We start from the raw sequence: 25,865 nt of genomic DNA on the forward strand, positions 1-25,865 counted from the left end.
TGTGCCCTTGTTGGGAAGGCTAAAGGCATCCTGGGCTGCATTGGTAGAAGCATTGCCAGCAGATTGAGGGAAGAAATTATTCCCCTCTATTCACCACTGGTGAGGTCACATCTGGAGAGCTGTGTCCAGATTTGGGTGCCCCCACCACAGAAAGGATGTGGACAAATTGGAGAGTCCAGCAGAGGGCAACGAAAATGGTTCAGAGGCTGGGGGACATGTCTTGTGAGGAGAGGCTGAGGAAACTGGGCTTATTTATCTGCAAAAGAAAAGGTGGGGAGGGAGGGCATTAATAGCAGCCTTCAATGAACTGAAGCGGGGGGATCCAAAGAGGTTGGAGCTGGACTGTCCTCAGTGGTGGCAGATGACAGAACAAGGAGCAATGGGCACAAGTTGCAACAAGGGAAGTTTAGATTACATATTAGGAAAATCTTTCTCACTAGGAGGGTAGTAAAGCACTGGAACAGGTTATCCAGAGAGGTTGTGGAGTCTCCATCCTTGGAGGTTTTTATGGTCCAGCTAGACCAAACCTTGGCTGAGATGATCTAGTTGGAAATGTTCCTGCTTTGAGCAGGGGGTTGGGACTAGATCTGACCTCCTGAGGTCCCTTTCAGCCCTAATTTCTATGATTTGTGGTGGTGACTTCTGCAATACCTAAATGGGATGCCATTTGAACTAAGGTGGAACTGGCCAGTTCTGCACCCTCAGTGGCAGTAGTGCAGAGGCAGCAGAAACAGGGCAAGGCAGCCAGAGGTTTGCTGCTACAGGGGAAGGTGTAAGAGGCCAAAAAAGGAGGTAACATGTCAAAAACTGATTTTTGGGGGCGAAAGAAAGGAGGTGAGAGGGTTAACCCTCTCTGACACCCTCCCCCTGTAGCATCCTGTTACTATGGCTGCTGCCCCTGACTCTATCACCCCTGACCTGCTGTCCCTGCTGCCAGAGCTGCAGCTACTGCATGGAAGGTGCAGGATGTGTGCGCACCGGGGTAAGGGCACCCCCAGCTCTATTCCAGAGCCTTTGCCAAGCAAATCACACGCCCATTGTTATGCTACTGCATTTGAACAATTTGAACAGCAATTTCTGTGGAACATAGATCAAACGAGATCACCAAACTGCCCTTCAAAACTCTCTTCCTATTCCTATTAATAGTGTACAAAGTCATGCAAAAGAGAACACAATCTTTTTAGTCTCAAGGTGGCTCTGCTTCCTAGTAAGTGAGATTCAGGATTTCAGTGTGCAGTCTTCATCTTCAGAGACCTTTGAAAGCACAGTAGGAGCAGAGCCTATGGGACCAGACGACCATGAGGGCTTGACCCACAGGTACATTTTTAAGCCCTGACCCTTCATTATCTGTGCTTTGTTCTCTGTCTGTCCATTCTGGTAGCACCACACACCACTGACAGCAGTTATCATAACTGTACCCAGAAACAGCAGGAGTTCAAGGGTTTGAAGCAGGTGATGAGATTCCTCAAAACGCTATCAGAGCAGTAACGCTGTCTCTGGTGACTTAGAGCGAGAGCCTGATCCTTTTCCTGTAATACACGTAGAGCTTCCACACACTTTAGTGAGAGTTTTGTCAAGGCAAAGAACCTGCAGGAGAAAGCCCCTAATAGTTACCCAGAGCACAATACAGCAAAAAACATTAAGGGATGGTTGATTAGAGGATGCCAGTGAGAGGGGAGATGCTTTCTATTTTTAACGTTCTAAAACCTTGGATACAACTAAAGTAGAGCAGAGATCCAAAAATCAAAATGCCAAAATAGACTCGTTTAACACAGCAGGAGAGCCTAATGGCTCCAGTGGAGCATAATCAGAGCCCCACAAGCTTCATGCCAGCAACAGAGATGGGGGGGAGGTGTAATAATAATGCAGGAAAACATTAAGTTACTGATGAAAAGCAGGATAATCATGCTGTATGATGAAGTTTAGCATCACAAGACAGGTGTGTAACTCCTAAGCTGCCACAGAAAGCCAAAGGCATTATACTGAAATCTGTTCAATCTGGTCACAAACTGACAAAAAGACAAGTAGTTGACTAAAAACAACTTTCAGTAGTGAAATATAGAGACATCTTTAAAATTATTGGCATAAGGAGATCACAGGTAAGGAGGAAAGTTTTGATGCGCATGGAAGGAGAGAAACATGACTGGGTCCAACAACTTCTGGGTCCAAAATCAGAGCTAAATAAAGGACTACCAAGAGATGCAGATTGAGTATCTATGCCTTTCTAGCTATGGAGCTGTGAACCGTTCACGTACAAAAGACCTCATCACAACAGCCAAACACTTGCGATTGCAGCCAAGACACGTTTGACACAAACAGCAGCAAACTATTGCCATTCATTTCACTCTTACTAGCTCAGTCCAGCTGGCTGCCCTCCTTTCTCTCTCACAAGACACAAAGCCTCAGCAATTTGCTACAGATTTCGGGGCATCTTCTCTGCTACTACTTACAAAGTTGTAAGGAAAAAAAAAAGAAAAAAAATGACAGTTGTGCTTAGTTATGGTGGAAGTAGGTTACTGTACCAAGATAAGATGTTACTGGAAAACAAAACATATTATTTGCAGCTATTGCCTTGGTGTATAGATTTTACCATCAGTTCTTATGAGCTATGGGAATAGTAACGGTTGAGCATTTGGTATAGCTACATCTTACTTTAAAGGACTCGTCACGGTCAGACAGGATTAAATGGGTCAATGTTCTAAAGCAGGGTGGCAAGCCTTATTTTTAGGGAAAGTCCTGACCCTAGCCAAACTCAACTAGCTAAATATCAACGTGGCACTCAAAAGGCACACTTAAGATTTCTGAATGGTAACAGCTGCTTGACAAATGGATTCAGTGGTATCTTACATAGCCTTCCCTTCCTGGTGGGGCACTACTGTTGGAGCCACAAAACTGCAAATCCTCCATTCAGTCTCTTGCCAGCCTGCCCCCGTGTACCTCCTATGCACCTGGAGACAGAGGACCTGTATGTTTTATGATGACCAAGGGCAGCAGGTGCCATTGTGCAGGCTCCACAGTTCAATCTAACTGGTGAGGTTCTGCTCATCCCCAACACAGTGGGAAGGATAGAATGGGATTTGCCTCTGTGCTAATAAAATCTTAGTCTTTCAGATTAGTCATAAGTTTTCACACTCACTTTAATATTTATTTTAAAAATTACATTCCCATAATTTATTAATGTTTTCCATGTGTGAGTAATTTCAAAGCTTATACCTATTTTATTATATTTTATCCAAACATCTCTAATGCCAAGCCTGTTCTCACCCTCCAAAGCACCTCTGTCATGTTATAAAGCAGGGGTGGGCAATTATTTGGGCCTGTGGGCCACACAGGGTGTCCCCTCCCCACAACAACTTACCAAAACTCTTTATGTGGGATGGGGCCATGGGCAGGCGGGGACCAATGTCTGGGAGTGGGACAGGCAGATGAGCCCAGGATTGCAGAGCTGGGTCATGGGGCGGTACCAGTGCGGGGCCAGGGCAGAGCTGCAATCCACTGCCTGCACACCCCTGAGATGGGTGCTGGTTCTGTGGGCCAGGGCATGCAAGGAGCAGATTGGGGCTCTGCCCCAGCCCTGTCCCCATGCTGTCACTGCCCCAAGATCCCACACGCAGCCCTGGACACAGCTCCCCACTGAGGCACGGACCCATCCTGGCAGCCTGGCCGCACAGCCCCTGCGATGGAGGGACAGTGACACTGCAGGGCCGGGTCCAGCCCCGAGGCAGAGCTGCGATCCAGCGCCTGCACGGCCCCACCACAGAGCTGGGGCTCTGTCCCAGTTCTGCGCTATCGCCGCCCTGCAATCCCAGGCTCTCCATGGAGATTGGCCAGGATGCACAGCCAGGCGGGCAGGGTTGGTCTGGGGCCAGGTAGGGAGCTGTGTCCAGGACTGGGGTCTTGGGGCAGTGATAGAGCAGGAGTGGGGCGGAGCTGTGATCTGCTCCCCGCACCCCCCCTGCTTGCCCATCACAGGGACACGTGGGCAGATTGGGGCTTTGCCCCAGGCCCTGGCCCCACGCTGTCGCCGTCCTAAGATCCCAGGGTCTCCCCAGCCCCTCCTGCCCGTCTCACTCCTCACCAAACTACAGCCCCGTCCCAGCAACCCAGGAGAATGCCCTGCCCTGCAGGTTATACCACAGCCCAAGCTACCCCCTACAACTGTGCCAGGTGGGACTGCGGGATGTGTTGCAGGCTGGACAAGACCCCTCAGTAGGCCTGATCCAGTCCACAGGCTGTACTTTGCCCACTCCCGCTATAAACAGAAAATAAAACTATTGTACTGCAAAGGTGCATTTGATTATTACCCAAGTATTCCATTTCTACAGCCCTCCTGCTTCCCATGAATGCGAGGTCTTTTATATTGTATCGACCCACTAATGAAATGCAACTGTCATAAAATTTTAGCACCGTGAAGCACCACACAACCATTTAGGAGAAGAACTGAAAGAATACAATATAACAAACTGTAATTGGAATCTGAGTAAATTGGGATATGTAATTCAAACTAGATTTAAGCTAACTATAAACAGAGGTTGTGCTATGTGAGTGTATTTGTGGTTTCTCGGTGCGTATGCTTACAAGCAGTTGAGCAGAAACTCGTAATTTCAAAATGAGACTCGCATCCTACAATAATAGCATCTTACTCTGAAATAGGCATCCTGAATTTTGAATTGGCCTTACTTAGATGCAAAGACATACACATGTGCTTTATTTACATGGGTCATTCCACTCTACTAAAAAATGGATGCGAGTCAATGGAACTAACAGGTAGACTAACAGGTAAATTTAAACAAACGTGTTCAATGGCTGTGGTAAAGAAGTACCCTAAATCAGTCCTGTAGACCCATGAAAAGCAGAACTGGTGAGGTTTGATGCTGCAGTTTTATGCTTAGGTATCAACACACGTAGCCTGGGACAACTCCTCGTGTCCCAAAGGGAGTAGCTCCTCGGGGATGTCCACTTGCCACACGTCTTTGCCTCCTCGAGCAGGAATTGGTTCCAACAGCCATCTTGGATTTGAAATCACAGTCAGGTATTTCTGTTGCAGGTTAATCAGTACAGCTTTCTTTTCCATCTCCAAAGTCTCTTCAGGAGATGAGTTTTCAGGATACTTGATTGTCTCTCCAATGTCAACTAGCCCTGCATTATAAAAGCAAAGATGTGGTTGGTTTTCCTTCCAAAACCAAAGTTTTCCAACATAAATGCTCAACCAAATGAGCTTTAGTTAAAGCACCCTGCTGCCATGTTGAAACGCAGGACACTGAATACACGAGATGCTCCAGGCATTTTAATTAGAGCAACTCCTGAGAACAGCTCTAATTAAAATGCCCCTCCCCCCTGAGCATGTGTAAAAAATATCCTGTATTATTAAAACGTCAACAAAAAGTAAAATGGTTACTAGATAGAAGACATTTTCATTTTTTTCAGAGGCTAAAAAGTATATTTAGAAAAGCCAGATAAGCTTTCATCTTCATCTCTTTTCACAATTTAGCATCTGACTTATGCTGGGGTTTACTAATCCACGTATCACCAAGTGCCTAAAAAATGTAGGCCCTTTTTGCTATATGTGATAACAATCACTTGTTTTTCAGGAAATAACTTCAAATATTCTAAAGATAACTTATGTGACAAACGAATTGATTTAGACAAGAAGGTATTGCAGAACAGAAGTTAAATTAAAACTCTGTGCATTTGGAATGGATCTACATGGAAAAAAATTAGCACCCCCTTTTCTGTGCTACATTTGTGGCACCTGCAATACATATGTGGATACATCTCTGAATCAGCTTCTTATTCCAGTGATTTTAGTGGGGGGTCTGCCATGTGCAACACATTACAGAATAGAGAAACAACGCTCAACTCATTACAAAACATTACAGATGTGCAAAGAACCACTCACACAAACAACAGTCTTAAAATAAAAGGGACATATATAAAATCTTAATAGAATGAGGACCAACCTTTCTACTTGAGTTACCTTTAAAATCAGTTCCAGTTTGGAAAAGTAAGCTGAATATTATTCTGTTTCTAGCAACATCGTATTTGCCACATAACTTTTAGTTGTTTAACTGATTTGACTGGTTGTAATGCAGAAAGCTGACAAATGGATCTGAATATATTGATAATACTGGCAGGTTGCACAGGCAGCTCAGTTTTCTAGCAGTTGGAAAAACTGTTCTGACTTGAGTATATACGAGTAGAAAGAAAAGCAAGATTCTAAACTTCTATCTTTACTTAGTTATCTATGTTAAAGGCTTTTGTAAGCTCTGCAGCACTTCACCAAAAATGATGAAGCTGTGAAATAACTGTCTAGAGACACGTTAAAAATGTATGCTTGAGAAAGTGTTTACAATGAGGCCCCATAGAAAAAATGAACTCAAGACTGTTTACCCGCAATAACTCCTCTGCCAAATTTCTCCCCTTTATCTAACAACTCTGCAACTTGTGTAGGTGTCATATCAAGTCTATTCAAAAGGACCTCTTTCCACGTTTCATCCTCCCAGTCTTTAAAAGCTATGTGAATAGCAACGGTGCGGTTCTTGTAGTCTGCCAGCAATGGACGCCAACGAGTCTCTATTGTTTTGACTTTGTTCAAAATCAACCCAGCATAGGGTTGCCGGAAAGAAAGACAGCCAAATCTCATCTTTCTTCAGTGTTGCACCTTTCACCTGGCATTGCTGTCACAACCTGATCAGTTAGGAAAAGAAAAATAATTAACACAACATCCTGATGTTGGGGCTTGCCAAATCTACCTGTCAGTGCACACAGCAAACTGCCTGCACAAATGCCTTGAAAATGTTACAAAATGTTCCAGTTATTCAAACACCTGTATCTCTGAAATGCCTGGTTTTCTGGATGGAAGCAGTAAATTTTTAAGCAATACTCAATTTGTCTTGAAACCCTCTAACCCAGGTTATGACCCAGAAGGTCTAAAGAAACTCAGGGCCTTGTTGTAAAGGCCCCTATATTGAATGAGGGGACATCCTTGCCCCAAGAGATGGACAAACTCAAAATTTACTGTGGAACAGATGAATGTGAGAAGCTAGATCTTTGGGGGGTGATTTTTTTTTTGGACCAACTGTATAGTTGGGATAAAGCCAGAGAAACTTTTGAAGACAAAGCTTTCTTCTTCAGGTCATTCTGAGTGCAAAGCATTCTTCTTCAGGAAGAGAGGAATTACACAAATGAGAGTCTGCAGCTGAGCTAAGCACTGAACCCTAAAACACCTAAATCCTAGGTGAATGTTTTAAGCCTAAATTCATCTCTAACTCTGATGTTATGCTATGGCAAGTCTAGTCTACAACCTTCGGCTGGCACAGATGTTTCAGTGTCTGATGAAGTTGAGTCGAGCTCATGAAAGCTTGTAATACATATATACGTACATATGCAGAGAGAGAGAGCATGCGTGCAAGTATAAGCAAGGCTCCCACTGCATGTGTATACATACTATATACACTATACAGACTAGATATGATTTAGCCACGCAGAAGCAGCCCTGGGCTAGCAAACTGACCCCTGGGGCTCCCCGCCAGCTGGGGCTGCTCCACCCTGCCTCAACATACTGTGGTGCCGAGCGCACGTTCAAATGACATGCCTGGGAGCAATAAACTCCGGTGCGATAAGCACCGGAGTTTATTGTTTTGCACTGATGGCATGTGTAGACATGCGCAGCATGGCCAGCATAGCTGCATCCAGCACTTTCCACAGGAGTTTCCGTGGCACAGTGATGTTGATCAGGGGTTAATCACACCCGAGCGACAGCTGTAAGGCAGGGTTACACATGCACACCTTTACAGATGAATTAAATAAGATATATCTATTTACCTGTCTAGATCTAGACAGCTGGATCTAGATACATCTTTCTTTCTAGACACACAGATAGATCTAGGTGCACAGATAATCTAGACAGACAGACCTAGATATCTACACACACACACGTACATACACACACACAGGCCCCTGCGCACGCGTGTGTGTGTGTGTGTGTATAAAACCCATGGCTACACGATGCACTAGTACCACCCTAGTTGGCTACTACACGGTCTGACCTACCCGTATATAAAGCGCACATCCGTGCACGTGTCTTCGACCTACCTACAGCCCAGCCCGGCGCAGCTCGTTGCCCTGTCTCCTGCGCAGCCGCACACGGTGGCCCCGCCCCCCGCGCACTCGGGTTTAGCCCCGCCCCCGCCTGCCCTTCGCGCACTCGAGCGAAGCCCCGCCCCCGCACTCGGATGAAGCCCCGCCCCCGTCCGACGCGCGCTCGGGCGAAGCCCCGCCCCCTCCAACGGCCGCTCTCGGGGCGCGTCTCCCAGCCGCTCTTCCAGGCCCTGAGGCGAGGTCGGGGCAGGGGTCTCTGCTTTGGTCTCCGGCGGGGCCGCACCTCAGGCCCGGCCTCAGTGCTGCCCCGAGTGAGTCGGCAGCCGTCACCTCCCCCAGCAGGTGCGGCCGGGCCCTGATCGCATCGCAGAAATATCTCTCCAGCTATACAAAAAAACCCAGTTTGCTTGGAAGCTCGTGCTTGGAAACGTGTCACCGCTGAGGAGACGGGGGGGCTGAGGGGGTCTGAGAGCAGCAAAGAGGATGGAGCTGGGCTGTGCTCGGTGGTGGCTGGCAGGGTGAGGAGCAATGGGCTCCAGCTGCAGCGAGGGAGGGTTAGGCTGGATAGTAGGAAAAACTCTCACAAGGAGGCTGGTGAACAGGAGTGGGTTATGCAGAGAGGGCCTGCAGTCTCCGTCCTTGGAGGCTATTAAGCCGTGGGTAGACCAAGCTTTGGCTGGGACCATGGAAGTAGGGGCTGGTCCTACTTGGAGCAGGGGGTTGGATAAAATGAGCTCCCTAGGTACTTTCCGACCCTCATCTTCCATCGCTGGTTTCTGTCCGTTTGAATGTGTTGGGAGGCTCGAAGGAAAGTGAGGCAGGAGCAATCCCGTCCCACAGGCTTCAAGGGCGGTGGATAAAGGCTGGCCAAGGAGCAAACAATGGTCTTCTTACCCTTGGTAATGAGAACGTGGGCTGGGAGAGGAAGCAAGGGTTGGGGACCTTTCAGTCTTCCCCTGAGGGGGGAAAAAAGAAAACCCCAAAGCATGCATTGATTTATTTATTTTGTTGCTCCAGGAGGGGAAGAGGGAAGGGTCAATGGAAAAGAAAGGGTGCCTGAGGGCCTTGCTCCACATTCAGATGAAAGCTGTCTAGAAACCAGCCAGAGGTGTGACATGCTTTCAAGCACGACGTTTGTAGCTGGAGAGCCTTTTTTTTTTTTTTTAATCGCATGATAACAACTTTGCATGTGTGCAAACCTGAACTTACTGCACGATTAACCCGTCAGTTTTGTGATGTACGTAACGTGTAGTAGGGGCTATTGACATAGAAAATGAAAATAGTAAGGCAACATGGAGCTCTTGGGTTCAGTGAATTTTAATTTAATTTGTTCTTCCCTTTCATTGTGGTTGGCATGCATCCTGCACCTGTGTCAAAGGCACGTTGTTGCAGGACGATGTTGAAGGTGACATGGAAATACAGACATTCAGAAATAAGGTTTTGGAATTGTGCTGAATGTCCCTTGGAAGTAGGGTAGGTGGGAAGGAAGCACCTAGCATATTTGTGAGTCTAAGATGTGAACTTTTCCCCTTCCTCTGTGGTCACCTGCTTTTGCTCTAAGTGACACCTGTGCATGCACTGGCCTGAAAGGTGTTGGAAACCTCAGGGTATACTGTTGCCAAGTGTATTTGGTAAATATTTCTTGCAATAAAATAAACATTTGGAAACAACTCAGTATTGTTTTAAAAACCAAAAATGGTGTTGAGAGATTTTTATTATCTAGTGTAGTCCAATGATAAGCTTGTAGTCAGCAATAAGCAATACACTGGGAAGTCTCACAGAGCAGAAGTTGCTGAGTTACAGTAAACAGTAATTTGCAACCTGCACAAAGAGGGGAAAGTTTAAATAAATGCATGACACACCATATTTATTCTGTTCAACTGGGGCATATAGCGCATATTTTTGAGACCCATGTACTTTTTTTTTTAGATGACATGCCCTACACTTGGATGAAACACTACCCTGCTGCTCCTTTCAGGAAGAGAAGTTGAAAGCAAAGTAAAATTAAGGAAATCTTCCCAAATTTTACTTGGTGCTGAAAAGGGAGAGAATGACAGTGATCTATCTATACAAAGAGTTTGGGTTCAATCCAGTTCCTCTGATATATACAAAAGGAAATTAAAGAAGTGAGTGTCACTTTCCCTGTGTAGACAGACCCATGAATAAAAGGCAAGGTGTAGACAGAAACTAAATAATATTAGACAGCTTTTCTCTGTGAGCTCTTTGCTTGTGGAGCCTAGGAAGTGGAGGAAGAAAGCAATAAAAGTAGCTATCCTGAAAAATTAATGACAGTTTGCAAGCAAATATAAAAGAGGGGAAATGAAGGGAGTAAAGGCAAGAAAAGAAGAAGAAAGTAGTAAATGAGGAGAGGAAGAGAAGGAAATCAAAGTTATAGAGGTAAAATAAGGAGACATACACTACCATTGTCATCATCTCTTGTGATTTCAGTTCCGAACTTCAGCCTTAGGAATTTTTGCACATCCTGAAATTTCAAGATCGCATCTGAAACCTGGGACATTTCAAAGCAACTCTTGAAAATGACAGCCAATTAGAGATGGGGGGGAGTGCATTTGCTGGAAGGCAGATGAAGAGGAGCCATCCTCCAGTTATTTGAAAAAAAACTGTCCTCCAGAAAGGCAGAGAAGTTCTAGACAGCAAAGGTAAGACCCTTGTGTTTTTGCAGACGCTAGCTTCTTGCACTGCTCAAAATGATGTTTGTTGTTGGCTACTACAAACAGTTCTTTCAGCAGTGTGGGCAGGTGGTGGCACCCTCTTGCTTTTCTGACATAAGCTCTTCCAGTGGTTCTGTAGCAGCTGCCTTTGCTATACATCTCAATACATTTTAAGTAGATTCTTTAATTCTAATTTAAGATAAGCTACCCTGTAAAGTTTTAATTACTAAGACTATGTACTGTTTTCCCTGTTACCATTTTCTGGGGCTTATACTGTTCTTCACTACTCTGTTCTTTCTAGATATTTCTAATGCTGTCCACAGTATTCCAAAAAGGAGGAGAAAGTAATAAGTGACATAAAAATAAAAGTCACTGAGATTTTTAGAGGATTATTATTTTAAATGTCCAGTGGCTTTAGTTTGTCGGTCTTACATGGATAGTACAAAGGCCTGTTTAATCTTTATTACTTTACTTCTATTTGCTTCTTATAGTTTTTTATTCCACTGCATAACAACTGCTGTTTAAGTTTGGCTTGTCTCTGTTTGGCAGACTATCGCCCAAATGCTTTTCTTTGCTACATGAGTGTAAATCTGAATTAATCCCTACATAATTTACAGTGGGATTTGGTTTATGTATCATTTGTATTTGTTTGCAGAAATATGTTGCCTTGCTTCCTGATATGGGGGGAGATTTTTCAAAGGTTTGAAGGAAAATTAGGTGCCAAACTCCTACTGTCAAACAATTTTGAATACATGTTCAAATTTATGTAAAGACCTGGTTACAGCTGTATAAATTCTGTAAATATAACAGAAATTATCAAATCAGTTTATCTAGCCTGGAGATGGTCTGATGGCAGAGTGAAAAGTAATTCCACAATATGTATGCAATTAAATTTTTCACTGAGTTGCCTTGAGTAGGATTACTTGGCAGGTGCTAGTTTGTGAATCAGTTCAGGATCAGGCGTTACTTGTGCAATGTTGATTATGGGAGAAAAAATTCTTTCTGGCTCTGGCAAACTATCAGTTTATACCTAGGAGCATGAGGTCAGATAATGCATATAATCATCTTGGCCACTATGGTAACTGAGCATTAACAATAATCACAAAATTAGCTAATGCTTTTGTCTATCTTGACATAGCATCTGTCTTGATGACCTGCTGCAGCAGTGAATTCTGCAAATTGACTGTATACTGCATAAAGAAGTATATTTAATTGACTCTCTTTTTTTTCTTTCAAATGTCAACTTATCCTAATGTTATGGCAGAAGAGAAAAACAGAGAATACAATCACACAGTAATTCTAGAATTATTGAAATACAGCCTTCTGCGGAGCTAAAAGAGGTTGGTATATCACTTATAAGGTTCAGATATAATCTCAGTTCATAGAATCATAGAAGCAGGGTCGGAAGGGGCCTTGTAGATCTTCAAGTCCAACCCCCTGCCTGGGCAGGAGAAAAAATGGCTCAAATGATTCCAGCCAGGTAGCCATCAAGCCTCTTCTTAAAGCCCCCCAGGGTAGGAGCCAGCACCAATTCCCTTGGAAGTTGGTTCCAGATCCTAGCCGCCCTGACTGTGAAGTAGTTCTTACGGATGTCTAATCTAAACCTACCCTCCTAAACTTATGGCCGTTATTCCTTGTCATGCCAGGGGGCGCTAGGGGAAACAAGGTCTCTCCCAAGCCCTTCTGGTCCCCCCCTAGTGAGTTTACAGACTGTCACCAGGTCTCCCTCAGCCTTCTCTTGTGAAGGCTGAACAGGTTCAGGTCCTGCAGTCTCTCATTGTAGGGTCTGCCCTGTAGTCCCCGGATCATGCGGGTGGCCCTCCTCTGGACCCTCTCAATGTTGTCCACATCCCTCTTGAAGTGGGGTGCACAGAACTGGACACAGTACTCCAGCTGTGGCCTGACCAGCGTTGCATAGAGGGGGAGAATCACCTCCTTGGCCCTGCTTGAGATGCACCTGTGAATGCACAACAAGGTCCGGTTAGCCTTGCCAACTGTGACCTCACATTGTCGGCCCATGTTCATCTTGGAGTCAGTAATGACTCCAAGATCCCTTTCTGCTTCTGTGCTCTCAAGAAAGGAGTTTCCCATCTTATAAGTGTGCTGCTGGTTACTACTGCCTAAGTGCAGCATTCTGCACTTATCAGTATTGAAATCCTGTTTTTGTTAGCCCACCCCTGTAACCTATCCAGGTCTTAATGCAGTCTTTCCCTCCCTACTAGCATGCTCATCTCAGCCCAAATTTTGGTATCATCAGCGAATTTAAACAGGTTGCTTTTCACCTCATTGTCCAAATGGCTGATAAAGAAATTGAACAGCATGGGCCCAAGGACCAAGTCCTGGGGGACTCTGCTGCCCACTTCTCCCCAGGTTGAATATGACCCATCCACCACCACCCTCTGAGTATGACCCTTCAGCCAATCTGCAATCCATCTGACTGTGTAGGCATCAATGCCACAGTCACCCAATTTTTAATGAGGATGGTGTGGGAGACTGTGTCAGAAGCCTTGCTGAAGTCCAGAAAGACTACATCCACGGTGACACCTGCATCCAGTGCTTTTGTGACCTGATCATAAAAGGCAGTCAGGTTGGTCTGACATGACCTGCCCCTAATGAAACCGTGCTGGTTGCCCTTGAGCATCGTCCCTGAGGCTGGCCTATCACAGATGTGCTCCATGATGATCTTCTCAAAGAGTTTCCCTAGGATTGGGATGTGGACAGCATGGAGAGGGTCCAGAGGAGGGCCACCCGCATGATCAGGGGACAGCAGGGCAGGTCCTATGAGGAGAGGCCTACGAGATCTGAACCTGTTCAGCCTTCAAAAGAGAAGGCTGAGAGGGGATCTAGTGGCCTGTTATAAACTAGTCAGAGGGGATCAGCAGGCACTGGGGGAGTCTCTGTTCCCCCAAGCACTGCCAGGAGTGACCAGGAATAATGGTCAAAAGCTGACAGAGGGTAGATTTAGGCTAGATATCAGGAGGCTCTACTTCATGGTCAGGGTGGCTAGGATCTGGAACCAACTTCCAAGAGAAGTGGTGCAGGCTCCTACCCTGGGGGTTTTTAAGAGGAGGCTAGATGAACACCTCAAAGCACCGACATTGGTACTCTTTCCTGCCATGGCAGGGGGTCGGACTTGATGATTTACTCAGGTCCCTTCCGACCCCGGAAACTGAAACTATGAAGCTGTGATTGAGGTAAGACTGACGAGCCTATAGTTGCCCGGGTCCTCCCTCCTGCCTTTTTTGAAGATGGGGACCATGTTAGCTATCTTCCAATCATCTGGCACCTGGCCCAGGCACCACAAGTGCTCGTAAAGCTGTGCCAAGGGCCCTGCAATAACCCCTGCTAGCTCCCTCAGCACCCTGGGGTGGAGAGCATCTGGACCCGCTGATTTGAACATGTCCAGCCCCTTAGATTGGCAGATATTGCTTTGTTCCTTGTTGAATCTGCCTAGTAGAGATTTGACTGATTCAGTTCACATCAATATGTATGGGGCTATCCAAGGTCAAAATCAGGTCATACTTGATAATCTATGCTTTTTATTTCAGAACTGGGTAAAGATACACAGCAGGATGTGCCAGTGTGTGCAGTCAATGTTGGGCTTTTAGTTGTTAATGGAAAAAAAAATTACGAACTCTCATTTTACCCAGTAGTCATCACATAAGATTCAGCATTTACCAGTTACCACAACAGTTTTCTAGGATTACATACTCTTTTCCCAATGTTTATAATAGGAAATAATAAGTTTATCAAGGGTGTTCACCAGGATCTGGGGGAACGACTGTTCACCAAAGTGCCCCAAGGGATGACAAGGTCTAATGGTTATAAACTCCTGCAAGACCATTTCAGGCTGGACATAAGAGTTTACACAGGCAAGTTCAGTATACTGAAAGGACACGTCAACAGGGAGATGGAAGGCCTGCTGCTATATGCAACTGTTATAGGACATGGTCTTTTTTTCTTTCCTGAACCTTGTAGTCAAACATTTCTAAATTCCTCTTCTAAGTCTTGCATGTTTCACAGTTAAAAGTCATACTGGTGAAATCTCTAAATGAAGGTCGGCAAGTGTCATTTGAGATATGCAGCATGCTGAAACTGGTTTAATCCAAAAGAGATTCCTTGTGCTTACATCACAGGAATTTGGGCTCTTATCAAGTGAATCAGTTAAAAAATTCTATAGCATTGTACAATGAAACCCTTCTTATGCACCCAATCCAGGGACAAATTAAAATAATCTGCTACGTTAATGTATTTATATTGTAAATAGCAATCATATTGATTTGGAAGGACTTCTTTGAGGTGACTTTGCTGGACTTTTCGACGGGCTCTTGGTTGGACTTTTTGAGGGGTTCTTGGCTGGAGTCTTCTCAGGAGTCTTGGCTGCAGGTTTTTCTGGAGTTGTCTGCTTTCTTAAAGAAAGCGTCCAAGGAAGTTTGGACAGATGTTCTCCAGGGAGATGAGCGATGCAGCAAACTTGTTCACTGCATAGCATTCGGATTAAGTGGTGTAAGTCAAAACTGGTGTTGTAAAGTTGAAACGGTGTCAATTTATAAATGTTGTGAGTGCAAAACATTGTAACTCGAAATGTTGTAAGTCAAGGACTACCTGTATAAACCCTTCACAGAGCCTCTCAGGATTTTTCTGAAAATAAAAATAGCACTAAAGCATGGTGTTTAAAAACTAAACTGGATCATACAAAACTGTATTTATTTAATTCACACATTTTATGAGAAATAATGTCTTATAATCAGTCTCGGGTCATGCCTTTTGTTTCTGTGAATGAGTGTAATATTTCTACATTTTTGTTGGTGAAGGACAAACATTGTCAGAATATTTGAGTGCTCCATTGCTTCCTGGACTACTACTTTACAATGTGCCCTTATGTTTTTTTGTGTTTATTTTCTAATTTTTATCCAATGGTTTATTTTCTGTGCGTTGATACAATACATGATGGTAGTTATCTCTCTATAAACTTGTACCTTTATATCATGAATGGGAAGAGTTGGGTTTTGCTTCTTTTTTTTTTTTTCAAATGAGTAATGTGCAAGTTAAAGGAAGAGTGTTAGCATGGGCAGTTTTATATCCCCTTACACTCAATCTTCTTCCTTTTTTAGGCTTAATATTAATTTGCCAGTACTACTCTTAATTTTATCAATCCAACATCACTTTGTATTGCATTTGTCTATATTCTGCACATTTTCTCTATATAATTTTCACTTAAGTGTTTTATCTTGTGCATCAGTATTAGTGTAGGTGGCATCATTTGAAAATCAGTATTGTATAGTTATTTAATAAAATCATACTTCCTGGTTTAGAATTAGCTCCGTAATTCAAGTCAGAATATGCTATCACTCAGTGGTGGTCCATCCAAAACAAAGCAAATTATTACAGGGTGAATACTGTTTACATTTAAAAATAAATAGTTTGCTTTGGCTATTTAGGCCCTTGTTTGTGTTGCTTTCTTCTGATATTCAAGCAATTGCGTCTCAGTTGCATAAAAGTCTGCTGAGAATAGATTTTAAACTCACACGACTACAAACCGACAGTAAGTATTAAATTTGCTCTGGAAATGCTTGCACATGCATATTTTTTCCACAAAAAATCCCCCCCAAAACCCCTGCTTTGTAGACATAGTAGTGTGGAAGCAAGTATGGAATGGAAAAAGTATTAAAGGAATTAATGAAAGACCAGGCCAGTTGAATACAGGTTTGGTTATCCAGCAGCAGCCCCAGTGTACCTTGTCTGACCTCATATATTTGGCTTTTAATCTGATCATGTTAGCCCATTTGCTTTTCAAGATTGTATACCTATTTAGTTAGGCACTGGGACATATGTCTGGGTATCTGTCTAGTCTGCATCCATCCTGCAGGTTATTTGGCTTGACAGCACGTGCAGCAGGAAAGAAAGAAAAACAGTACTGCTGATGACATCTTCCGAGGAAGGGATGCAGATATGGCAGGGGTCAAACATATGGCTTGCAGGCCAGTTCCAGTGTACAGAGCCACTCTGAGTGTTCACCCCAGGCTACCAGCAGGCCACTGGAAGCTGGGAGGCATAGCCTGCTGCAGAATATGGGGTCCTTTGACCCTGCTAGCTGTGGCCACTGGTGACAAGTTTGGCTCACCACTGCCTCTTGCCGCCTCCAGCCCTGCTGTGGCTGCCACCTCTGAACCCACTATTTCCATATGCCAGGGGTGGGCAAAATGTGGCCCGTGGGCTGGATGCAGCCTGCCTGGCTGTTCTATCCGGCCCATGGGGCCCCTAAAAAATTAAGAAAATTAATATTTAACCCTGGCTGCCTGTCATGCAGCCCTTGATGGCTTGCCAAAACTCAGTAAGTGGCCCTCCGCCTGAAATAATTGCCCGGCCCTGCCATATGCTTTGCTGCTTCCAGCCTACTCACTGCTGCTGGACATCCTCCCCCCCCCCCCCCCCCCCACTGCCACTGCCACTGCATTGACCACAGTGGCTGCCTTTGTGTTCCGGCTGGGGCCAGCTGGGAGGGAGGGGGACTGCTTGGATCTAGTCTGTGAGACCACGTAAGTGTAACGCCCCTGAGCTATGGCAAACAAAATAGCACTAGAAAGGTCATTGGGCCTTTTCACGCATGGGAGTGAGAATCCTAAATGTCCACTGTAGTCATTATGCTTTCTGTTACTTCTTTACAAATAATGAGTTCCACTGTATCCTCATTCATCTCGGAATAACCTAAAAATGCCTCATCCCTGGTGAATCCCGTAATCCCTTCAACATTAGTTTGATATCAGAGACCTCGTGCACCAGTTCGATTGGATAACCTTCAGTGTATCTGCTGGGTTAAAAAATGCCACCAACTGTCTGTTTTTCCCAGTCAGGTGAGAAAAACAGATTAGTAATTCTGTGTAGCAGCTCACTGTGGTCTGGGAATGGCAGAAATGCCAGGTTTTGATGAAGATGTGCTAATGCTGATGTTACGATTTGCTTCTTGCATCTGCCTGGGGTCTCAACATGCCTTGTAGTCTAATTTCTGTCTTTTGAAGCAGTGGCTGTTGTTCTTTGTTGTGTAAAGCCAGTTAATGTGTTTTATTAGGAGGCAGTGCCTGACACAGGAGAGCAGTGTTCTTGGGTACTGTCACCAGAATCCTGGTATGAAGGTAATTAAAGTCAAATAAACATCTGACTGCACTTCACATGGAAGGACTCTGTGTGTGTTCAAGTTGTCGTTGTTTGTTTGCATCCATAAGCATTTACAATGTGCTAGGTACTATACAGATATAAAAGGAAGCATGGTCTCTACTTCAGTGAGTTTTTAATCTGAGAATTAAAGAAAACTGTCATGCTTAAAGACAAGAATTTTTTTTCTCTGTAAGTTACATGGTGAGGTTTCATGCAGTTAGGTATCTCTGAAGCCACTACTCTATTCCTCCTTGGAGAGTTGGTTGTAGGACATCAACCTTCTCTTGTTCGTTCTTTTACCTCACATGAAGGAAAAGGAGCTGTCCCTGAGGCTAAGGTTAGGAGTTTTGAAAGTGACAGAGGATTTTGTATGCCCAGCTGGAGTTATGCTAAAGTCCTAGGCACAATTTTCAGAAAGCGCTTCTCAGTTGTCCCCTCTAAATCTTCAGCATTCAGAGGCTACCATGCTGAATGGTGCTATAAAAACCTAACAGAGAAAATGAGATTCCTAGTACCTAAAGCTGTCCTTGGTGGGGATCTTCTCTCACTAATTACCTTTGACATCTTGATGTTGTTATTTGTAACTACTGCAAATATATTTTCCTGGCCAGAACTTTTATACTGGTTTATTTTATTAGCAAGCAGATAGAGAAGAAAAAGTTGTTCTGATTAAAGATGATCACAAACCCAAACCTGTACTCTGTGCCCCTAAACTCCAGTAACATTTGAATCTGGTTGTGACCAAACTTTGGTAGTTTGCAGATAGGAAGTTAACTGAACTGATTTTGAAATTTGTATTTGTTTCTTCATAAGTAGGAAATGCAAGGCAACTTTCTCTCACACCTGCCCTACAAATCTACACATCTAGTATTTCTCCTCCTCCTTCATAGCAGTGATAGCATTGAAGGTCAACAGGAATAGCAAAATATTAAAGCTAAGATCCACTAAAGGTAGATCTAAAAACATTTTTAAATAATAGTAAGCAGTAAAAACTGTCATGAACCATTAATATTAGGGAAAATATATTTAGTAGGATAGAAGATTTACGATACTCAGACTTTTGGATTTTGAGAATGTAAATGTATTCACAGTATCTTAGATGCTACTTGTAGTTTTAACAGATGTGTGAAAAACAGGAAGCTAGTTAACATGTTGCCTTGCCTTCTGATATATGAAAGGATCTTCTTGATTGCTTTTGAGTCACCATGTTTCACTAATACAGAAGTAAAGATTGCACTATAGTAAGTGTTTAACTTTCTCTGCTCGGTGGTTCAGTTCTGTACTTCTAGGGTGCTATAACAGAGTTTGCGTTTCTGAAGGTCAGAGGAAGGTCATAGAAACAGGCTGCAGACTAAGCTAGCTGATTTAGAAACAACTTGTGTAGCTCTCAGTAGCAATTTTTTTTTTTTTTTTTGGTTGAGATACGTGGCTTCATGCTGAGGTAATCTGCAGGGGAAGGAGAGCTCATTACCATGAGCTCTCCTTCCCCTGCTGATTATTATGTCCTATTCCACAGACAAGTCTGAATGCAGTCTGTATAAGGTATTTTTAAAGATAAGGATGGATTAAGTCCCCTGCATGGCCATGGATCCACAGCTGGGGTTGATGACCTCTAAAATATTGAAAACTTGTTTTTTAATGTCTTTGAACTGCTGCCATGGAGGGAGTAGTCTTACCACATCTAATTGATGCCCTCCCTCCTCCTCCTCAATTATTTTACCCTTCTTCAGCTGTCTTCTACTGCAAGGTGTTACAGGAAGTGTTGAGAATACAGCTGGAGCCATTTCTAATTACTGTAATGCTTCTGATAACTTCTGATAACATGAGTGCCCAAGTATATTATCATAATAGTGTCTACCATGTATGAAACTTGCTATCATTTTGGGTTTCCCCACTGACTTTTACTAGAATTGGCTCTGCACCTTTTGATTCAGCCACAATAGATGGCACCTAATGAAAGGGAAAATGTTTGAATTGCTTCAGTATCTTTGAACTAATTATAAAAAGAGATACCTAATGAGGATTATAGGGGGAAAAGATCATAAGGCTCATATGACCCCATTCTATACATTTTGAAGCTATCCCTGTATGGCCTTGGATGTTTCCAGTGCTACTTTTAATCTCTCACAACAAATACAACTTTGCAACAAAGTGGAAATAGAGATGTTACTTCTGCTGAATTCAGTAGGAAATGTGCAAGCTCTTGCTCTTGCACTGCCTTTTTGGTGATTTGTCCTGTGCTAACTGGTTCTTTTTCTACAATATCAGCATGTTCTGTGTTAATGAAGGCAGCAAGACACTGGAGTATTTATATATAGGGAAGATGTCCATCAAGACCATGGGAATGTTGCCTTAGGAAAAGATTGTAGTTTGTAACTGACCAGGGCTGCTTATTTTACTCTTCAGCATCTAAAAAGTTCTGAAATGAAATACAAGAGGCAATGACTTTTGTGGGTGCTATCTTTTACTGGACCAACTGCATGGTTGGGATAAAGTTAGACAAGATTTCAGATCCAAGGCATTCTTCATCTGGTCTCAGATGAAGACCTGATGAAGCATGCCTTTCATTTAAAACCCTTTCTAACTTTATCCTAGCCAGGCAGCTGGTCCAATAAAATACAGCACCCACAAAAATCCTTACCTGTCACATAATTTCTGGCTATCCTGGCTATGAGATCAGTTTAACACTATTGAAATGAAATAGGCATTTATACAACAAATTTCCATTTGTTTCCTTATAAATGTGACCTATATGTTTAAAATTATAGTAAGTTGACTTAATGGTAAAAGTTAAGCTTATTACTGGTGGATTGCCTAATTGGTGACAAAGACTAAGACTGTCTTCAATACCAGCTTTTTAAAACAAAATGCTTACCTCATTTCTATCTTGCTTATTCTAGTAAGAGTATACGTATTGCTCTTCTGTCTAATGCATTGGTTTAAATTTTACTTATTATATATAAATGCTCATAGTCTCACCATACCTGTTTTGGTTTTTTTTTTTTTTGGTTTGGTTTTTTTACATACAATTCTATTAAAATCTCATCATGTTTTTAAAGCATATTACCTCATTTCATGCCTTTACTTCCTTTTATTCTCAGACATCTGTCATGTGTATATATACAGGTGCACCATGCCAGGCAGGACTGATGGCGCCTACCATGTTACTCACTCCTAACAAATGCTGTGCACACGTGTGTGTGATGAGGCAAAATGACTAACATCATACTATACACTAGGGCCGTGCGAAGCTTCAGTTCCTGATTTGATTTGGTGGAGATTTGGCTCGATTCAGTGGCTGAATCTCGGAATTCAAATCGAATCAGAGGATCCTTTAATCTCTCCGAATTGATTCGGCAAGATTCAGAGATTCGGACATAGGGACAGCTTTAAATGTTTTTTTTACATACCTCTAGGTAGCAGGGGCTTGTGAGTGCTGCAACGGTGGGGTGCATGGAGTGCCCCACAGAAGCACAGGGGGCTCCCCAGTGCACTTGGCAGCAGACCCAGAAGCGTACCAGAATCACTTCTGGTCTACTACTGGGTCCGCCGGGGAGCGCGCAGAGGAGGGACCCCTGGCTCAGTGATTGGTGCCTCCTGGGTCTGGGGATCACCAAGGCAGGGAGGCATGGGGGGGCCTCCCAGCACGCTCCCTGGCAGACCTGGAAGTGGACCAGAAGTACTTCTAGTCCACTTCCAGGTTTGCTGCAGAGCACATGGAGGGCCTCCCCCCACCCTCACACACACTCCTGTGGGGTGCTCCATGTACCCCACCATCACAGGGGTCATGAGCTGTGCCTGCTACTTTAAGGTATGTAGAAAAAAACTTTTAAAGCTGTGTCTGTGTCCAAAAAGCTGATTCTCCGAATCAGCACTGAATCTTCAGATTTGGATTTAGCCAAATGGAATCGGGGACAGTGATCCAAATCAACGAATCGAATCACTATCCCTGATTCAGGCCAAATCCAAATCCGAATCGAATATGGCCCGCTTCGTACACCCCTATTATACACATAATAGGTGTGTAATAGTAGGTGCTTCCATAAGTTGTTATTTCCCCTTAAATTTATACCATAATGTTCTATATTTTGCTAGGCATTCCTTTTACAAGATGCTCACTCACATTAGTGTAATCATAGGAAAGTAGGGCTGAAAGGAACCTCACAAGATTATCTAATCCAATCTTCTGCTCAAGGCAGGATCATCCCTGACTAAAACATTCCAGCCAAGTATCTGTCTTGCTCTTGAAAATTCCCAAGAATGGAGATTCCACAATTCCTTTAGGTAGCCTGTTCCAGTGCTTGACTACCCTCCAAGTCAGAAAGTTCCTCTTAATATCCAACCTCAATTTCTCCTGCTGAAGCTTGAGGCTAGTGCTCCTGTCCTGTCCCCTACAACCACAGTGAAAAACCCATCTCCATTCTCTCTGTAATTGCCCCCTCCCTCTGAGTCTTGATAACAGCCTTCAAATACCTGAGGGGCAATCAACAATAATCAACAAACAGATTAAAACAAAATAATCCCCCAGTTTTGCATGAAAAAAACCTGGACATTATTTTAGTTATCAAAGAGACAATATTTTGGGTTGAGGCCTTATATCCTCTTTGTTGTGGATTTTCTTTATTAAAAGACCCTCTACTTCCTGGTGTCAAAGGACTAAAACATAGTGCTTAGCTCTGAATGTTTGTGTGGGTTTTTTATATTTCCCTCCAAACCTTCATATGTATTAAACAGTATTTTTATTCATTTATTTATACCATTGACCCAAATTCTCAGTTTCATCAGTGCAGCCCCACTGACTTTTTCATTATGGTCTTCTTTTCAGGCTTCCCCTAGGTGGCACCAGGACACGTAGAACAAGACCTGTAAACTTCTGAACAAGCCACTGCTAGCTAGTGGTAGTTGTATGTAGCTGATATGGGCATATTGAGTCATTTCTGCCCCTTGCATTCTCTTCTCCACCAAGGCCATTTTGTAAATGATAAAGTTTTTAACTGTGAAATCAAGACATAGAACTGGGATTCCCCAGCTGGATCAGAAGTGTCAGTGAAGTACATATCATTAGAATTACAAGCTAGTTAATTTATAATTAAGTACTTAGGTTTTCTATATAAATCCACAATGTAGCTAACATATTGTGCTTGCTGCTTTGGACACATGGGAAAGAGGGCTTGGAAGCTATTACTGAGTTTGGGAAATAGCAAGCCACCAGCAGTTTATTAAGCCAACCTAATAAAGCATCCTTGTAAATTTTCCTGCTGCTTTAGGTCATACCATTGTAGGCAAGCATGTATGTATGTGTTTATGCAATTTATGTGCCACTTTTTCCAACAAAGATTTAGGGCAGCTCACAGTAAGAGATCAGAATAATTGATAAAACAGGAAAGCGAGAAAAATGGGCAACAAGAGAACAAAACTTTTTAAAAGTCGAACTAGAATAGTAGTGAAGAAAAATAGATCCCCCAATACCCATTCTCCTCCCTGAGTCCTGCCTTGCTACATGTCCAACTTTATTGGCAGTGCATACCAATTTTTTGTATAGCGGCTACATGTCACACCGATCTATATTTTCCTAGTTCCATCAATTAATTTATTTCTAGTTGCATGGGATGTATTTATTATTATTTATTAAGGTATTCCTGCCTCTAGTCTTAACCACACAAAGATCAGGAGTCAACAAGTCACTTCCGCATCTCTTTACACAGGTCATAGTTATTAACCTTTTTTGGGAGGACTTCCGTTGATATATTCTAGTGGCTGGTTGCTTAGTTGGCAAAATGAAGGTAATGTAAATACAGACAGTATTTGGAGTAGGGAGCCAGACACTCAACCCCTGCTCACAGCTGCTGATCAGGCAGCCAGTGATTGAGTATCTGTAATTTTTCTGCTGAGTGTACCTTTCTTGAGCTGTCTGTACATCCAGTAAAGGTGGTATCTAGAAAATGGAGCTTAACAGTCCCTCTGTAGCTAAGGGAAGCATGAAGGATTCCTTTGTTTGAAAATAATTGTTTCACTTGTATTGTGCACTCATGCTGCAAGCCTGGAACAGCATGGTCATCTTCATAATCCTAAAACAGCAAACATCTGCAGTGGCTGTTTTTTCCTTATAAAAGGATATACAGAGAAGTTTGCAGCAAAGGAGACAATGTCTAGTCAGCCACCTTATATGTACTTTGAATGATATAAAGTTTCCTTTCATTTCTGTGTTGGTAAAACATTGAATAAAAAGGAAAATAGTCCTGAGAAAGTCTGTTTGCAGCCTTTCGAATCTGAATGCATGTGTCAGATAGTATAGAAAGTTACTAATGTCATTGTCTAGACATTATGAAACAAGAGACAGACACCATTGGGAATAGATCTTGATCAAGCCAACACCTCAGTCAGTGTATTACCAAGAAGTGGCATGCTGTTTTTTAGGGTTTGAAATAGGAAATGCTGTTTGTCTGTAGCACTTACTGTCCTTTCATGCTTCCCTATGGGACAGTGCAGAAGCCTACTTCAGAGGCAGTAGTGTGTCTGTTTTCTAAAGAAATCTGGCATCAGAATAACAGCAGATGTTTTAGATAAAGACAGAGGAACTGCACTGCAATAATATGATTGTTTTCTTGCTGGGACTTGTACTGGCTGAGAGGCTGTCATAGCCACTCCCCAACAGCACAGATTTCTCAAGAATTTCTCTGTGCTATAATAGGAAGGATCAGATAATCACTATGCAATTTGTTTTGTGTAAATGTTCTGTAAAAGTGGATCTTCTGTGCCAGATAAAGATTGGAAACACAACTGTGGCCTGATTCTTATCAGTTATCCTTGAAGAGTAATCAGGAGTAATTCTATTGAAATGAACAGTTATCAGAACAACACATCAGAACTGGGTCCCAGAGCTCTGTACAGGAAACGTATCAGTGGAGCACTCAGATTTAATCAGAATATAACAGAAGAGTTTTCTATATAGGCAGTTTATTTTTTGCAATTTTTGCTAAGTAAAAAAAAGTTGTAATGGAAACACAACACAAACAATGGAATAAATATCAGCATTAAGACACTATACCTGTAGTTAAGCTGAGAATATGTAGACTGTCCCTGGTTTTAATGTGGATTCCCATTAACTCAGCAGGAAAGCAGTGGTTTCTTTTTGGCTCATTTCCATATTCTGTAGTCCATTCCTTTGTACCTTGCATATATGAGGACCAGACCAGTAATAGTATTTCTAATAAGTAGGGACCTACTGAATTTGTGATTTTTGTGGCTTTCACAGATTCTGTGAAATCTGGCATTGCCCACGGGGGAAAAAAAAGCAAGCTTATGGAAAATAAAATACTGGCTTCCCAGACAGAGCCAGTAGTCCTTAGGGTGCCGTGGTAGCCCACCAGGGCAGGGAAGTAGGAAATGGGGCTACCAACTTGAAAGGCTATCAGCAAGATGGCTGCCACCCGCACCCCTCACTGCTGCTTGGCTGCAAGGGCTGCCTGTCATGTGGTCCTGCCCCTCTCCACCAATTGGCAGCAAGGGGTGGGGCTGCATGTACAGGAGCCAGTTTTGGTTTTTGCAGGTGGGTGCCTGAAGACATTAAACCCCCACAAAAAACAAAAAAAGGTGTTGTACTTTAAACTCAGATTGTTCCTGCACCAAGCCCTGCACATGCCAAGAAGAGGCAGCGCATTACTTCAGCCCAGTTCTGCAGAATCTGTATAGATCAGGTGCTTTAATGGGACTTTTTGGGCACTTTTATCTAATAGCTGATTGAATCAAGTAAATCAATTAGATTAAATCAACTAAAAAGCTCCGCTGAAGTGCCCGATCTTTACAGATGCTGTAGAGCTGGGTACAAGTAATGTGCTACTTCCGGTAAAGTGCTTTTTCTTGGGGTTTTTTAATGTCTTGGTTATGGCTTGTGGGTGCTGAGCACCTGCTAATTTTTTTTTGGTGGGTGCTTGAGCC

At 43.3% G+C, this 25,865-nt stretch overlaps 2 protein-coding genes across 5 annotated transcripts in view; one reads left to right on the forward strand and one right to left on the reverse strand.

Annotated features, from left to right (window-relative positions):
- Positions 1–1,647: 1,647 nt before the first annotated feature.
- Positions 1,648–8,164, reverse strand: LOC149858045 (protein EOLA1-like). Of its 2 annotated transcripts, none has more exons than XM_090061192.1 (3): positions 8,095–8,164; positions 6,391–6,687; positions 1,648–5,139 (listed from the first exon to the last, which is right to left on the reverse strand). In XM_090061192.1, the coding sequence occupies exons 2-3, from the start codon at positions 6,641–6,643 to the stop codon at positions 4,889–4,891; spliced, it is 504 nt and encodes a 167-aa protein (XP_089917318.1). In that variant the 5' UTR covers positions 6,644–6,687; positions 8,095–8,164; the 3' UTR covers positions 1,648–4,888. The 2 variants fall into 2 exon arrangements, with proteins under 2 accessions (XP_089917318.1, XP_089917319.1); XM_090061193.1 differs by having other exon boundaries at positions 8,053–8,135.
- A 106-nt stretch (positions 8,165–8,270) lies between these two features.
- The window catches only part of MAMLD1 (mastermind like domain containing 1), a 343,611-nt gene continuing 326,016 nt past the window's right edge, over positions 8,271–25,865 (forward strand). The window contains exons 1-3 of one of the 3 annotated variants that reach the window (XM_090060421.1): positions 8,271–8,442; positions 10,030–10,226; positions 10,549–10,760. The gene's annotated coding sequence lies outside the window, so the exon portion shown is untranslated. The remainder of the gene's footprint in view (positions 8,443–10,029; positions 10,227–10,548; positions 10,761–25,865) is intronic. The other 2 variants (XM_090060423.1, XM_090060422.1) reach the window with 2 other exon arrangements.

Source organism: Crocodylus siamensis, chromosome 8 (assembly GCF_052110815.1).
Source record: "Crocodylus siamensis isolate JL-2025a chromosome 8, ASM5211081v1, whole genome shotgun sequence".
Classification (NCBI taxonomy): Eukaryota; Metazoa; Chordata; order Crocodylia; family Crocodylidae; genus Crocodylus; species Crocodylus siamensis.